The sequence below is a fragment of the Lissotriton helveticus genome, chromosome 1_1, assembly GCF_964261635.1.
Source record: "Lissotriton helveticus chromosome 1_1, aLisHel1.1, whole genome shotgun sequence".
In the NCBI taxonomy this organism is placed as follows: Eukaryota; Metazoa; Chordata; class Amphibia; order Caudata; family Salamandridae; genus Lissotriton; species Lissotriton helveticus.
The window spans coordinates 1617852629-1617868111 of record NC_136057.1 but is presented as its reverse complement, the minus strand read 5'-3'; the positions used below and the strand labels follow the sequence as shown (position 1 = coordinate 1617868111).

The 15483-nt window shown below is 47.7% G+C and overlaps 1 protein-coding gene across 1 annotated transcript in view; it reads left to right on the top strand.

The window, feature by feature from the left end:
* The window catches only part of NFE2 (nuclear factor, erythroid 2), a 160898-nt gene that overhangs the window by 96871 nt on the left and 48544 nt on the right, over positions 1 to 15483 (top strand). Inside the window, exon 2 of the mRNA XM_078688342.1 lies at positions 4698 to 4891. Coding sequence (XP_078544468.1) covers positions 4763 to 4891 — 129 coding nt within the window. The 5' untranslated portion in view covers positions 4698 to 4762. The remainder of the gene's footprint in view (positions 1 to 4697; positions 4892 to 15483) is intronic.

Here is a 15483-nt window from a genome sequence, read left to right as displayed (position 1 = left end):
TGCTGCTGCACATGACCCGTAGAATGCTGCAGACTTACATTTTCCGCATCTTAAAGATTAGACAAGCGTGTCCCTCCCCTTCACCAGAGCCAGAATCACTTCAGAGAAAGCAGCTCTTTGGGTGCTGATTATTGTGTTAACAATGTAAAAAGCGGACAGGTGGCAATACCTAAAATATCAGATTGATTAAATAATTGGTTGTTTTTTGGCCAGTACCCACATATCTTCATGGCCCACCCATGTTTCTTTACAGTCCACCCAAAGAAAAATTCTAGAGCTGACCTGCATCAGGCCCTCACTAATAAAAAAAAATGGTCAAAAGCAAAAGTAGTTTTTGGTCTAAAAAAGACAAGTTGCCATAGTAGTACCTGGCACTGAAGGGAACACTTTGGGGCCGATTATGATGGAGGGTTTTCCGCATCCTCCGGGCCGGCGGAAGCCACCGCCGGCCCGGAGGATGCGGAAAATCCTCTGCGGACCCACCAAAGGCCCACCGCCACATTAGGATGGCTGGTGGGTCCTGGTTTCCGTCCGCAGCTTTTCCGCCGCGGTTGGCTTACAACCGCGGCGGAAAAGCTCTAATATGGTGACGGTGTCTCTCAGACACCGTCAACCATATTAGGATGGGCTGTGCAAAATGCTTTTCCGCGGCGGGGTTTCCGCCGTGGAAAAGCATGTGTAACTTCACTGGGGGGGCCCGTTGCGGGCCCCCTGGGTGAAGGGTGGGTGGGGGGTGCACATGGGGGGTACCTATGGTACCCCCCTGCATTTGTATGCAGAAATCGGCAGGCACCGCACGGTGCCTGCCGCTTTCTGCATACAAATGCAATGTATGCATTTTTACCATTGCGGCGGATGCAGCTTGAAGCTGCACCCGCTGCAATGGTAAAAATAGAGGATGTGACCGCCAGGGTGGCGGTCACATCTTAATTGCACAGGAGGGAACTCCGCAGGGCATGCGGAGGTTCCCTCCTACTCTATGGTGGCGGACGGACTCAGGTCCGTCCGCCATCATAATCGGCCCCTCTGTGTGGATGTACTCCTTGTAAAGGAGCCCAATGCTGTCACTCACATTGAAGTTAGCCAATGGCTGAAGTAGGATGACTCATTGCCTCATGGCGTTTGTTTATTTATTTTTTGCAATTTTATATAGCAAGGACAAGGCGCAAAGGCATCAGAGCGCTTTCAACAATAGCATGATACAAGGGTACAGCAAGTTACAGTTACAATAATAATGTTCAGACATTTGCATCGTTAGCTGCGACCAGGACAAAAGCAGCCGTTGGACAAGGGACGTACACATCTCAGGCATCAATTAAGATGGTGGGGACAAAGAGTGAAGGTAGATTGTCTCCTGGATAGAGTACTTGAGTATGGTTGAGGGCGATTACCCCAGGTGTCTGTCAAATAGGAGGTTCTTGAGGTCCTATTTGAAGGTGGCTATGCAGGTTGTTAGATGAAGAGAGAGAGGAAAGGAGTTCCAGAATCATGTGGCACTACCAGAGAATGACTGGCTCATGTTCTGTTCTCGACTGAAGGTGGGGGTGCCAGCAGCAGGGAATGGGCATTTCTGGTGGGTAGTGGGCAAAAGAAAAATATGAAGGACAAAAGAGGCTGATGACTGTAGAGGGATGGCTGAAAGCCCTTATAAGAGTACTATATAGGTACTTTACTACAATCAAAAGGTCTTGGCTAATGCCAGACCTAATAATAGTGTGCATAAGAGTTCCAAACCAACGTGTTTTATTGTCTTAGCCCACCTCTTAATGCTATTCTCAAAGGATTTGGGGCTGGGGATTGATCTATTGTGGGGTCGGCGAGCTCTGCCTGTAGCCACATTCTCATTATTATTTGAAAAGATACTGGTCAACCGAGTGTGCAGCACAAAATTCCCACAGGGAAGGCTGATGTACCGATAAGGCAATCACAACACCTGCTTTTAAGTGACCTATTAAAGGTGATTACCAATTTGTCAAGTTTCCCTTCTTGAAAAGAACTTTCACGCTCAGTGCTCTTATATCTTTACTGGATATTCCACACTGTGGTGGTCCCCCCCAGTCTGGTGATGACAGCAAGTTTTCAGCTTTAGAAAACGTATACATGTGGCAGATTTTGTGACTACCGCTGTCTCAAAGAAATGAGCAGCAGATTAGATTTTGAGATTTAGTATAACTATTTAAAATAAACATTTCATACCCTGGACAGCAGAGTTGGAACCTCATGGTTAGTACAATACATTGGTTGGTGACTACTTAAATAGCACAAATGGGCTAGCTGCCTTCCAATAGGTAGTTTTCAGCTTGAACTTGGAGTTGATGGGTAATTGTTCCTTCCCTTTGCTGGGAAGGATTTTGTATGAAAGTGGATTTTAACTGGGGTGGGTGCCTACCCACCTCATGGAATAATCATAACTCTTGTCAGGGTAAACAGCAGGAGCTAACCCCTTGTTTTCTCTGGCTTAACTTAGGGCAATGTGTAAAGTATTTATGCAGTACCAAAACTGTACGAAAGTTGAATTGCAAAACAATAAAAACCCTGAACAAAATGACACAAAAATCGAATAAGGAGAACCGGAGATGTAAAGTTAAAAAGCTTTAAGTAGGAATAGTGCCAAAAAACAATAAGTGCCAACAATAGTCCATGGTCACGGTACACCGGAACCTAGGCACAATTTGACACTGACCGGGAAGGGGCGCAGGTTGTATACACCAACCAGGTCCATCCTGTCAAAGATTTTACCTTTTGACTTTAGGCCATTAAGGTCCAATCCACCACAGGAGTACACTTCTAAAGCCCCCAGATCCTTAGGGGAGGAACTTAGAGCCACACAGTGTGTCAAGCAGAGGCCAAACAGGCAGGGTCCAGACCAGGTCTATTGCCACTGGTCAGCTGACCAGTTGCAGGAAAAGGCTTCTTGTGGCTTGATGTTTCTCTATAGCTTTAACAGGAGGTCAGCCTTATGAGCCTTGGGGTCCACTTCTTTGTCCTGGGTGCAAGAGGGAGCGGACCCAGTCCTCCAGGGCTCCTCTAAGGTCACAGACAGGTGGTCCAGTCCTCATCTGTTCTACCTCAGGTCCAATAGTTTGCTGAAAAGAGTCCTGAGAGAGACAACATTTATGCCCAGACGTGGGTCCCTTGCTCACTTTGTCGCTAGATTCAAGCTAGCTTGGCTGATGAGGACTGTTAGCATGAAACCGGTCCCAGGATGCTTGTTTCCGGTCCAGGGAAGACCTGGCTTGGCAGTTCAGGCCGGACTGTTCTCATGAAGCACAGGGTCAAGACTGATTTGCATATAGCTGTGTCTGAACTGAGGTGGCGAAGTGAGCTAAAGAACGATAATGGATTCAACCCAGATCTGTGACTGGGCTGAGTGTCTGAAAAGTTTCAGCGTTCCGTCCATCATCTCCTTGTCTTTGTCATCCTAAATCTTTGCCATTTAAAAGTAGAGATGAATTATACTCCTGTTTTGCTCAAGGAGGAATTCTGCATTCATGTCTATATCATGCAACATGAAAAGGTCCCTTCAAGCCATGCATCATTTTGATCTGTGTACTTTACATTTTCTACTTTTGTCTGTGTGGTAAGAAGCTAAGAAACAGAGCAGTTGATTTTCCCAAATTGTGCAAGTTTCCTCCTAGTAAAGAAGTTTCATATTTCAGTATCTTGCCTTTGTTGTTAAGGAAGAATGGAGTTCTAAGAATTAATCTGCTCAACACTGTTTCTTCCAGACAGCATCTGCAATTCCTAAATCATGTATCTTGTGACAGTTCTTCAATTAAAAACAGCTGTCTATTCAGATCACTGACAAAATATCGGAAACACAAATACCGTGTGGACAGAATATCATGTCAAAAATATCGAGGACCAAATAACGAGATGTAAGTGCAAATAGGTAAGTATAGATTTAGTATTCTTAACTCCAAATCCATGTACCTTAAAGATATATATATATATATATACATATATATATATATATATATATATATACATATATATATATATATATATATATATATATATATATATATATAGTCAAAGTACATATATGTGGATCTATATTTAGTAAAACCTATAGAAACTTACTTTCACAATATTTTTGTCCCCACACTGTCTATTCGAAACAAGCATTGCAAATGCTTCAAGTGAACCACAAACAAATTTCCGTACACACTGGTTGACAGAAGATAATAGCGAGGCAGACTCATTACCCAATGATTCCACGCCTACTGTCAAAGGGATAGGCCTTGCTAGATGCTTCAGCTCAACATGTGACTGTGTCACAGATTAGAGTTCTCATTGGTTATTGGAAAACAATTGAGGAGTGAATTGGGCAAGAAATAGAGAAGGGGGATGAGTATTAATCTTTTTTTAAATATTAGCACAGATTGTGCCCCCTCTAGGTTCTCTGGAATAGAGAACATATTTTGCATTATCACAAAGTGAGAAGGTAAGTAAACTTTTTTTGTATCTTTATTGACGTTCAAGGGATATGGAAAATCACTGAAATGTCCTATATCCGTCTTTAATTCTACGACAACCCACTTGAACAACTGCAGAAAAGAATCCTCTGTTGATGACAGCTAAATAGCCTGCATTGATATCTCCTGTCCATACGTTTTGCTATCCTGTATTTAAAACTATATCTTGTTTGTACATTCAAAATGAGTAACCATATATTTACTCAAATGTTTCTACAGAACTTCAACCACTTTGACCCAACCCCCCTCCACCCAGGGTTGGGGAAGAGTCTGGGCAAGGGAAGATGCCCCCTTGCCCTCCTCAGCAAGGCAGCACTAGAGTAAAACTGCTGACACAGCTCACAGGTGGACAAGGTCCACAGGGGGAGATGGAGCTTGCCTGGCAGGAGATAATGTCCATCGCAGAGCTACAGGTCAGTATCGTGTTGAAAGGACAGAAGTTAAGATGCATGCTAAGAGTCTTGATTCACAAAGAATTTTTCATGTGTAATTTTGACATAAGACTGAAAAAGTAGTAACTTACAGCACTGTAATTTATGTCTGCCTCACAAAGCATGACACAATTTTAAATTTACGTATAGTCTTCTCATTCATGAGTAGGCCATGCAGTTGTCTATGTCAGTCCAATCGGCATGCTCAGGTAATGGAAAATGCTACGCAAATGTGCTGAACACCACCTTAGTAGTAATTCAAGTGTGATTCACGAACATTTGTAAAGGCATCAATGCCCAAAGGTTGCATTCTCACACAAGGAATCCTGGATGTCTTCTGCCTTTCTTAAACTGATGAGACGTCATGTTCCCCCGCTTCCAATGACTATCGTTACACCACTTGACCAAACTCACTTCCTTGGACTCATAGTGAAATACTAGCAGTAAAATCTCGTTTTCTTTCAAGACTTTTTAGAATAAAAACTACATTAAATGTCTTTAGAAGTCCGCTCTTGAAGACCATGATCCATACTGTAGCAAAGAAATCGCCCCTTGTAAACTTTACACGTGCTTCATTTAGAGTAATAGCAATAAACTCAATATATGCTGCTTCAGTTATAAAGTAATTTGCTTCACTGAGCTATCATGCTTTAAAGGCAAACAGTCCATTGCAGATGTCCGCAAGGCTATTTATACCCAAAGTCCAAAATAATGCTAAACATAGCCTTATAGTCAGCCATGGATCTGTGCTATTCTTATTGAAATCCGTCTAACCTTATCTGTACATACTATAAAGTACTAAAACGTTCCCATTCCAATATTCATACCTTCACCAAGAAGCAGACTCCACATAGCCCTTCTTTCATTATTGTCTCTTTTTTTCTTTTACCACTATACCTCTCTGGCAAGTTGTGAAGGAGCTGACTATAAGGGCCATATCATCAAGAACGTCGTTAAAATTATCGCCGCTTTAGCGGCAGGAAACTGCCGCTAAAGCCGCGATAATGGGCTTGATAATATGCCCTTGTGAATTCCCATAGAAGCCCAGGTTCACACCAGAACCTGGGCTTCTATGGGAATTCACAAGGGCATATTATCAAGCCCATTATAGCAGTTTTAGCGTCAGTTCCCTGCCGCTAAAGCGGCGATAATTTTAACAACGTTCTTGATAATATGCCCCTCAGTTCGGGAAGGTCATGCCATACGAGTGATTTAAATAAATAAAATGAAACACATTTTACCACCTCTAAGTGACACATACATAATAGAACTGTAAATGTTACTAACAGAAAAGAAAGTGCATTTACTGCCTCACAGTTCACAGGAGTGTGTCTGAAGGCGAGTTATGACAGTGGAAAATTAAGTCACTAACGTGTCTATTTACTGAGATGTGATGCCGTGTTTGTGTACCAAAAGTAATGCAAAACTATGCTTAATCTTTTTACTTTCCAGGGTAAAACCTGTTTTACGGTGGAAAATGACTAGAAAGTAACGCAAAGCAGCTCATAGCACTGCTTTGCATTATTCACCGCCAAGGAGCATACCATGGGTGGTGAATGGACATTCGCTTGCAACCAACCAAGGTTTCTGATGCTAATCCCAATCTATTTAAAAAACATAGACAAGGTTTAACGCCAGAAAAGAGCGCCCATTACAGATAGGTGCTACAGAGAAATGCTTTACTTTCTCCTTTCTTTTTCGACTTTGCATGTGTGCTGCACTGTAGAGCACGGATAGAAGGTGTGAAAAGGTTTAAAATTAGAATAAGAAAAGCATTTTTTACTGGAAAGGAATCCTTCCAGTACAAAACCTATGCTAGACTCACAGACACACCCTTTCACTATGGTGCGAAGTTGTGTCCGTGGCGCATGACGGCACATTTCTGAGCCGTCGTTAGGGAGAGGGGAGGAGAATGTCATATTTCTATAAATAAGGTGCTGTGCTGCTCTCTCCTCACACAGGGCAGAATTTGCAGCTGCTGCACTGCTCTGTGTGAGAAACTGGCACGTCTAGCCCCTGGTTCAGTAAAAAATAAGCTATGCATCAGTAGTCAGAAAGATTTTTTGAATTCTGGTAAACTGTGTACCTTATCGCATACACCTGTTTTCGGTAAAAGGACCATCATTTTTTGACAGATTGCGGACAGGTAAGGCAGGGAGCTTTACACCAGGATGTTTGGTGGTCGGCGCAGTGAGCACTCGGTTAAACAGTAATCATGCTTTCTCGCACAGACGTGAAAGGAGCCATTGGAAGGCATATTATTCAGTAAGATTTTGTGCCTCTGGCTCCTTTGCCCAAAACATAGCTGAATACATTGGTGACGCTATGAACAATCCATTTGGAACGTGGCTATCAAATGAGCAAACCAATCAGCTGATGTTAAGCCAAATTATACTTTTTGCAACATTCTCCCAACCGCATTTTAGGCAGCTCAAATAATGCAACTACATTTTTCTTCTAGTGAATAAGAAGAACTGAAGTTTCAACCACCACCACATTAAACAAAGAACACATAAAAGAGCTTGAAAGTATTACTATCAGTACACAAAACGACATGTAGACGGTCCCAACGTGCATCTGCTTTCCACAAAATCTCTTTAAAAAAACTGAGTTCTGCTGTTATATTACATGTTTTTATATCACATACAAACACACACATCAGTTATGTGGGTTCTTAGATATGTCAGCAGTTGTGGTTTTGAGCACAGTGGATCAATGCACTTTCCAAGCTGACTTCAGAGTGGAGTTGTACATGGATTTGGATTACTGGTATGCAGTGCTTAATTTGTGCCGGTGGTTTCCGGTGCTCAGCACCAGCACTTAATTGTCAGCACCGGCTCTAGTGACAGTCCACCACATGGTGGAGCTATCTTTTTCATTTTGACATGAGCACAACAAGCGTGTTTATTAAGTCAATATACATTGAAAATGAATAATACCAGCCGCTCATGCCATTATTATAGCTTGTGTGTGGCCTGAAATAGTCTGAATTGTCACGCTTGTAGGAGTACTGTGGTTAGGTGTTATGTATGTATTGTCATTGGCAGTGCTGGCAGGGTATGGATGGAGTGGCCTGCAGTGGCCTTTCGAGAAGGACCCTGGCACTTACTGTTTTTTTACAAATTAAGCACTGCGGGTTGTGCTCCGTAGATTGAGGAGATGGGTGCTGCTTCCTACCACCGAATCCACGTGGGATGACGGGGTTAAGGTCTGTCTCTGTGATCAATGGCAGACAGTTACTGCTGGTAGCAATCTGCCAAAAACGTCTCAAAGTTATGGCGTAATATGTCAATTAGGTATCCTATCAGATCTTGTCTTGCACAAGTTATCGCTGCACTCACCTATATTCTGTCTGTGGCTTGTGCGAGTCAATGGATAGAATACCTGTAGTTGATTGCCCTGGTTTACACATAGTCAGCGACTAGCTGCCGCCCCCCCCCCTAACCGGCACCCAACACCCAGAAACGTGGACACGAGACTTCTTTACTTTTAGGAAGGCGGGCGCTAGTCGCCCGGCCGTATTTATTAAGATATGAAATTAAAAAAGGTTTTAATTGCATGATCAACAATTTATACAAAAATCAGCAGGACATTAGATACAAATTTTTGTCAACAAGTTTGAGAGCCTGACCTTAACAAAAACTCTAATACATGTTGTTTTCTAACCGAGTCTAACATCCTCATCTTGATTTTTGTACATTTCTGGCCATATGGCAAGGTCACTACCGGTGTCAGGTCCTACAAGCTGCGCCTCCCCTTGAGACGTGCGCATGCGCATTGTTACCCCGGGAATTGCCCGGTCTACGCCCTGAACTCCATTCACCCACTAAAGGAGGGCCCTTACTCTGTGCCATCCGGTGACGTCATGAGTCCACGCGCGCGGGGTGGCTACCAGCCTAAGGAAAGCGTGAACTACTCCTACCCGCGCTCCTTCGCAGCATCAATTACCTTGCCCCTGGAGTTCTAGGAGTGGCCCGCAGGCCCCTCCCCCTGGGCGGGAACCTCCATAGGATGATGCCCGCCCCCTCAGACCTCAAATATGTGCTCACCGATAATGACCTTACCGCCACAGGCCAGCATTGTTAACCGACGATCTGGCCTCCCCCCTCTAAACCCTACCTAAGGATCGCTCCTATTCGCAAATCCCTCCAACCAGGCCCAGATATTGTCAGACCACAGGACATTCCCTGCTTCATTCAAGTGAACCCCATCCCTCAAGTAATACCTGTCGCCCCAGATACACCCATGAGGTATAGTCTGCAACTGGGGGGCCCTAAACAATTTGTCCAACCGTGTGTTGATCCTCTTTACCGAGTGATTCAACGCCCTGACCGAATCCCCCCCCCACCACTGTAATCGAGGTATGAGTTGCGACCATACTACCGTGCAACCCGGGCAGGTCCTGGCCATCCACCCCGCCGTTGAGATAATCTCCTCAATCAGGATGCGCCTCCCCATGTTGGCCAAATCATTCTCCCCCAGGTGAAGTATCACCACTGACGGGGGAGATTGCCGGCGCGCTAACAGCCCCTGGAAGAAGCCCCTAAACTGGTTGAGGCATAACCCCCCTCTCCCAAAGAACGTGATGTCAAACCCCATTTGTGCAGCCCTTTTCCCGCGGTCACCTGAAATAAACACACATTCGGCTCGTCTCACATAGGAGTGACCCACAATCCAAACATTTTTCCTCATTGTTTCCTGGCTGTAGTTCCGCGCTGATGTCCGTTGTTGGTGCCCGACGACAGATTCCTCCCCTGCGTAACAGGTCTGAGAAACTGTAAGAAAGCGGAAACAAACCAAGCGTGAGCACCATGTAATCACAAAATGTCAATCCGTACATAACGTTTGTAGCAATCTGAGGACCATCTTCCAATTTTCTTCACTCCCTCCACTGGAAGGCCACCTGCTACCGCCTCAGTTGCTGCCCCAATCCTAAAGGAATGAGAGCCAAACTCTTTAGGGTCAAGACCTGTTTTTCTGACCCCCATCTCCAATACCCTCCTGAACTGATACCTGGTCAAGGGGTTACCGTCGGAGTGACAGAGCAGTGCCTTGCCGGCTGTGCTTACCAGCAGCCCGTGCAATACCTCGACGTGCTTCACTGGGCAGCAAGGGTTGGCGGGGGCCCGTTGGAGGACTATGGTGTGACCCCTTGACTCCTGGTCAGTTTTTGACCTCTGAATGGTCACCCACATGGTGTCCTCTTTTATCCTTACACCCGCCCTTTGCAAGCCGCCCTGTAGGTCTGACTTGGAACCTGCCACCAGTTCGCTAATTCTCAGTGCCCCATAAAATGCCTAGGAGAATGCTGCTTTAAAAAGGAGTACCTCCCACTCCGAGCTACAAACAGTGTCCAGCGCGCCCAGTAAAGCTGTCAGCCGCGCCAACCCTATGGGCTTTCTCTTATCTTTCCGATGGCCCTGGATACGGCGCCAGCCCCTCAAAGCCTTACGCACCATAAAGGTATTAGTGGGATCCCGCAAGCCCCTAGCTTGAGCAAAGAATGATACCGCTGCCCTATGCCTGTTTGCAGCTGCCACAGAGCGTCCTTCCCTGTGCATCCATTCTAAATAGGCCGCAAAGCCATCCTCCTGCGCCCATAGCACCTCCCATTGCTGCCCCAAAAAGGTACAGTAAGACAAAAACGCCCCTTCATAAGCCGTCTTGGTCCTGGGGGCTAGGCTAGCGACCACGAGGTCCTGTAATCTGGGGCACCAATCTGCCAAAGTACTGCTGGGAAGTGCGCTGGCGAGGGGTCTGCTGTAGGAAGATGTTCCCTGAAAACCTGCATTTTGAAGCGAGAGAGGGAGTCAGCTGCATTGTTCAGAACACCAGGGACATGTTTGGCCTTAAAAACGACATTCCATTTTAGGCACTGTAACACAATTTCTTTTATCAGACGAAGTATGAAAGGACATCGTGCTCCCTGCTGGTTTATACACTCCACTACTGTCATGTTGTCTGACCAAAACACCACTGATTGATTACATAGATGTTCGGGCCAGATCATCAATGCCACCCATATTGGGAAGAGTTCCAGGAAGCCAATATTGGTGGTCAGACCCCATGTTCTCCATACCTCCGGCCACTGTTGAGCGACCCACATGTTCCCTAGGATGGCGCCAAAGCCCACACTACCGGCGGCATCAGTCTACAGGCCCAACTCTGCTGATGTTGTGGGCGGGCCGGGCCAGACCACCCTGCCGTTAAAATCCTCCAGGAATGCCATCCATATAAGCATATCCTGGCGAATCTCAGACGATAGCCGAGTGCGTGGTGTTTCTCCCTCAGCCCCTTCATTGCTTGGGCAATGGAGCGAGAGAAAGGGCGAGCCATGGGGATGATCCTCAGTGCGAAGTTCAACTGCCCTACCACCTCCTGTAATTGCTGCAGGGTGACCTTATCTTTCCGTAGGCATGAACGTAACGCTGTTTTGAATTTGTCCACCTTGTCCCTAGGCAATCTAAAACATCCCTCCACTGAATCAATCTCAATGCCGAGGAATTCTAAGCAGGTGGTCGGGCCAACAGTCTTCCCGGGCGCAAGCGGGACACCAAAAGCCCGCATGAGCACGCAAAATTCCTGCAATGCTAGTGCACACTCCTGAGATCCCGCCGTACCCCGGAAGAGGAAATCATCCAAATAATGCATGACCTGCTGGTGGACCGTCGCTTGTCTCATGGCCCATTCAAGAAATGAGCTAAACATCTCAAAGTAAGCACAAGATATAGAACAACCCATGGGCATGCATTTATCCATGTAGAACATATCCCCAAATGTGAAGCCTAAGAGATGTTGATCTGCTGGGTGTACCGGGAGGAGGCGAAAGGCCGATTCTATGTCTGATTTCGCCATCAGCGCCCCGGGCCCCGTGGCCTGTAATAAGTTAACAGCCTGATCAAAAGAGGCGTACTTAACACTACAGATACCCTCGTCAATGGCATCATTCAGTGACGCCCCCCTAGGTGCTGACAGGTTGTGGATCAATCTGAATTGCCCTTTCTCTTTTTTGGGGACAACTCCTAATGGGGAACACACAAAATTGGGCACCGGCACTTCAGTGAACGGGCCAGCTATCCTGCCTAAAGATAGCTCCTTGTCAATCTTGGCGGCCACCACAGCCGGATTGTGCTTTACTGACAATTGGTTTTTACAGTGCGCGCTGCCTGTGTATCCTGCTGCAGGGATCCTAAAGCCTTTAGAAAAACCTTCTTGAAGTAGGGTGGCCGATGTGTGGTCCGGGTATCTGTTCAACCATGGAATCATTGCCAACACATCCACTGGCGTGGGGGGGCCTAACCGGTTTGTCTTACAGTGGCTTTCCCCTTCCCCTCTGTCCCGTGTTCCCATGCTTGGACCTACAGGCAGTTTCTGGATGTGAGGGGTGACCACAGGAGGAACATGCATGTCTAAACTTACACGCGCCCCTTGTGCAGGTGCGCCTATTAAAATCCCAGCACACCCCTTTCTTCTCTGCCCCACTGGCCCTAAACTTCCCAGGCACCTCACTCGTTTGGGGGGGCCGAAAGGGCTGTTGGGGTCTAGCGGAGAACACCTTGACCGAACTGGAGAACTGAGGGGGGGTTGCATTATCCGAGAACTGTTTATGCCATGACATGGAGTCCACCGTGTCCCATGCTAATGATCTATTGAATTCCAATGCTTTCCTGAAATTCAAATCATAACCTTTCCACGCATCCCCAGAATACTGTTCACTCCACCCCACAATCCTGCTCGAGTAGCATGCCAATGGCGCCTGTAAATCTGGGGGTCGTTCAGCCTTAATAGCAGTGAATACAGCCCAAGCCTTCATCCAGTTGATCAGTGTTTCCTCAACCCTAAATCTAGCACACTGCACCCTCCATTCACTTGGGTGCATCCACTCCTTCAGTGTTTTCGCATGCTCCATTTCCCTATTATCTAATAACAAAGAATAAATACATACATATTTATCTGCCCAAACCATCTCCTTCACAGCTAACGACACATGTTGAGCCAAATTCTCACTCCTGGAAGGTAGAACACCGTCCCCCAAGAGCGGCAATGCCACTTCCTTACCAAGTGCGGGCACCGGGGCCGGCTGCCCATTAGCTCCATCCGGCTGGGGAAGACTGGGACCTGCAAGGGGAGAAGATAATGGCAATGCAACACTGTCGGCGACCGCAGCCGATTTGATCTTTTCTACAAACTTCGCCGCCTCTGCTGCATGATCTGAACAATTTGGGAAAGCTCCCCCTTTCTGGAGCCAGGGCATCAAGGCCGTTATCTGAGACAACAATTCAGGGGGCATTGAATCCAAATTCCCACCTGGGACAACAGGTACCACTGGGGTTATGCCCAATGGTACTGGCGCAATGGGCAAGGCGGGTGCCGGGTGTGGCAAGCCTGTAGCCGGGATTGTGGGCCCCGGTGGGGGGGCTGACCCTGGCGGTACAGCAGGCACCGGCACAACGGGGGCTGGTGGTAAAGGCATAGGTATAATAGGAGGTGGGATGACCGCCAGCGGCACGGCAGGTACCGGCTCTACTGGCCCTGGGGCGGGGGCCGCATACCTGGGTTTCTTGGCCTTAGACTTCCTAGGTGGGGTAACAAAATCCCCCCTTGGCAATGGTGCCGCCTTCTGGCGGATAGGCCTACCCGATGGGCCAGGGGCGTCCCCATCCCTCCCATTAATCCGGGCTTCCAGCTCATCAACCTTCCCTAGCCGCTGTTTAATTTCGCCCATTTCCCGCATCATCGCCTCCATCTTGGACCCACCTTTTCCACCCCGTGGTCCTGGCATGATAAAACTTGACAAACCAACTGGCTACTCTCCTAGCGTCACAACAGGCCAACCTTGTTTACCTTTCAGATGGAGGGTCACCAGGGGGCTTTCAGCACCATGCAACGGCGACCGCAACACCAGCGGCTTGTCCGCTTATGTAAGGGGTGAGTAAACCTAATGTAGACCCACCCGGCGGCCACCAGGAGCGATGAATGCCAGCCCCCCGTACCCCTCTTACCGACCAGTCCTGCGTACTCGCCGGCGATATTCGTCTGCGGTGACGCCCAACACCAGGTTGCGTGCCGACTGACCTTACGTCCTTACGTCCTCTCAATGAGTGAATTGCACCAATAGTGCCGTTAAATACCTGGAATAGAAAGATGTGTTAACACCGTGTGATAAAGGCAGGAGCAGAATTAGGAAACCCAGGTTACATACAGTGAAGGCTTGAACCCTCCCCTGTTGACATTCCTGGTGCTGTGCACCACTACATTCAGTTGTATCAGCACAGTAAATTAACACTCCTTCAAGGCCGGAATAGTTCTGCAATAACAGTAAATGTACTTGTTGCTCAAAGTCACAATGGCGAAATACTTAATGAAAAACAGGCATGAAAAACAATTATGAAAGCCAAATCACTGTTCTTTACAATTAAATTAATTAAGAAGTCTCAGATCACTTTAAGGAAAACAGTCGTGAAATGTCTCAAATAGCACAATAATACACCTTCCAGGCAAGAATAATTATCTATCCTTAATTGTACACTTTCTGTAAGGTGTCTCCCATCCAGGGGCTGCCCTGGTCGACCCTGCTTCACTTTCCTCACAGCGTAGAACTTATTAAAACAAGGCTGTGGCCCTAAGCGCGAGAAATAGACTGCACAAATCCGGATTATTCACAAAACAGCTGTTGTGTCCCCCGCCTCCGATTACGCGCTGGAAATGAACCGCGCAAATCGGGCGTTCTGAAAACAATTACTGTGTCCCCCGCCTTTAATTACCCCCGAAGGCGGGAAATCACTCGTACTGCCCAACAAAGAAGTCTCAGCCCCTTCGTTACTCTACTGGTGCTGCCCGGGTCCGCAGTGTGTGCCTGTCTCTCTCGACGAAAACCTTCGTCTGGCTCACAGCTCCCCGAAGCAGTGCCCCACCCCGCCCAAATACCTCTTCACGCGCCGGTCCCTCAACTGCAATACCGACTTGATCCAATGCGGCCGACTTGCTCCAATGCGGCGCAGCTCCCTAGCCGCTCCAATTCACGGTGCCCGCTTGCCCCAGTGCGGCACCTCGTACGTACTCCGCCCGCTCCGGCTCGTGAGACCTCTCCGCTGATGGACTCCGCTAGGGCAGGCAGTTCACGGTGCTGGAACTTGAACCTGAAAAATAAACGAAGAGAAAATTACCAAAAACAAAGAAGCCCCGAGCGCGGGGCACACGGTGCTGTGAGGGAGCGTCAAGGGACAAGGGGGTCTCCTGGGTGCTCCCCACCTCTTTATTCTCCAGGGGCCAGGCGGGGGGGGGGCACGCCCCCCCCGGCCCGCCCCTCCTGTAGCCCGCCCCCCCTGACCCGGACCTTCTTCCTGGTATCCGGGTCAGGGAGGCCGGCGGCCAATCGGTGGTGGGTCGCGCCCCCCAGGGACCGCCCCCACCACCGAGAGACACCTAAGGGGAAAGGGGGGGAGACGGTCGCCGCGCCGCCATGCGTGCGGGGGGGCCGAGGGCCCCCCCTTTTCATTTGACGCGATTCCGGTTACTGAATGTATGTATGTATCGTCGTTAAGTGAAATGCTACGGAGCACTGGCAAAGTAGA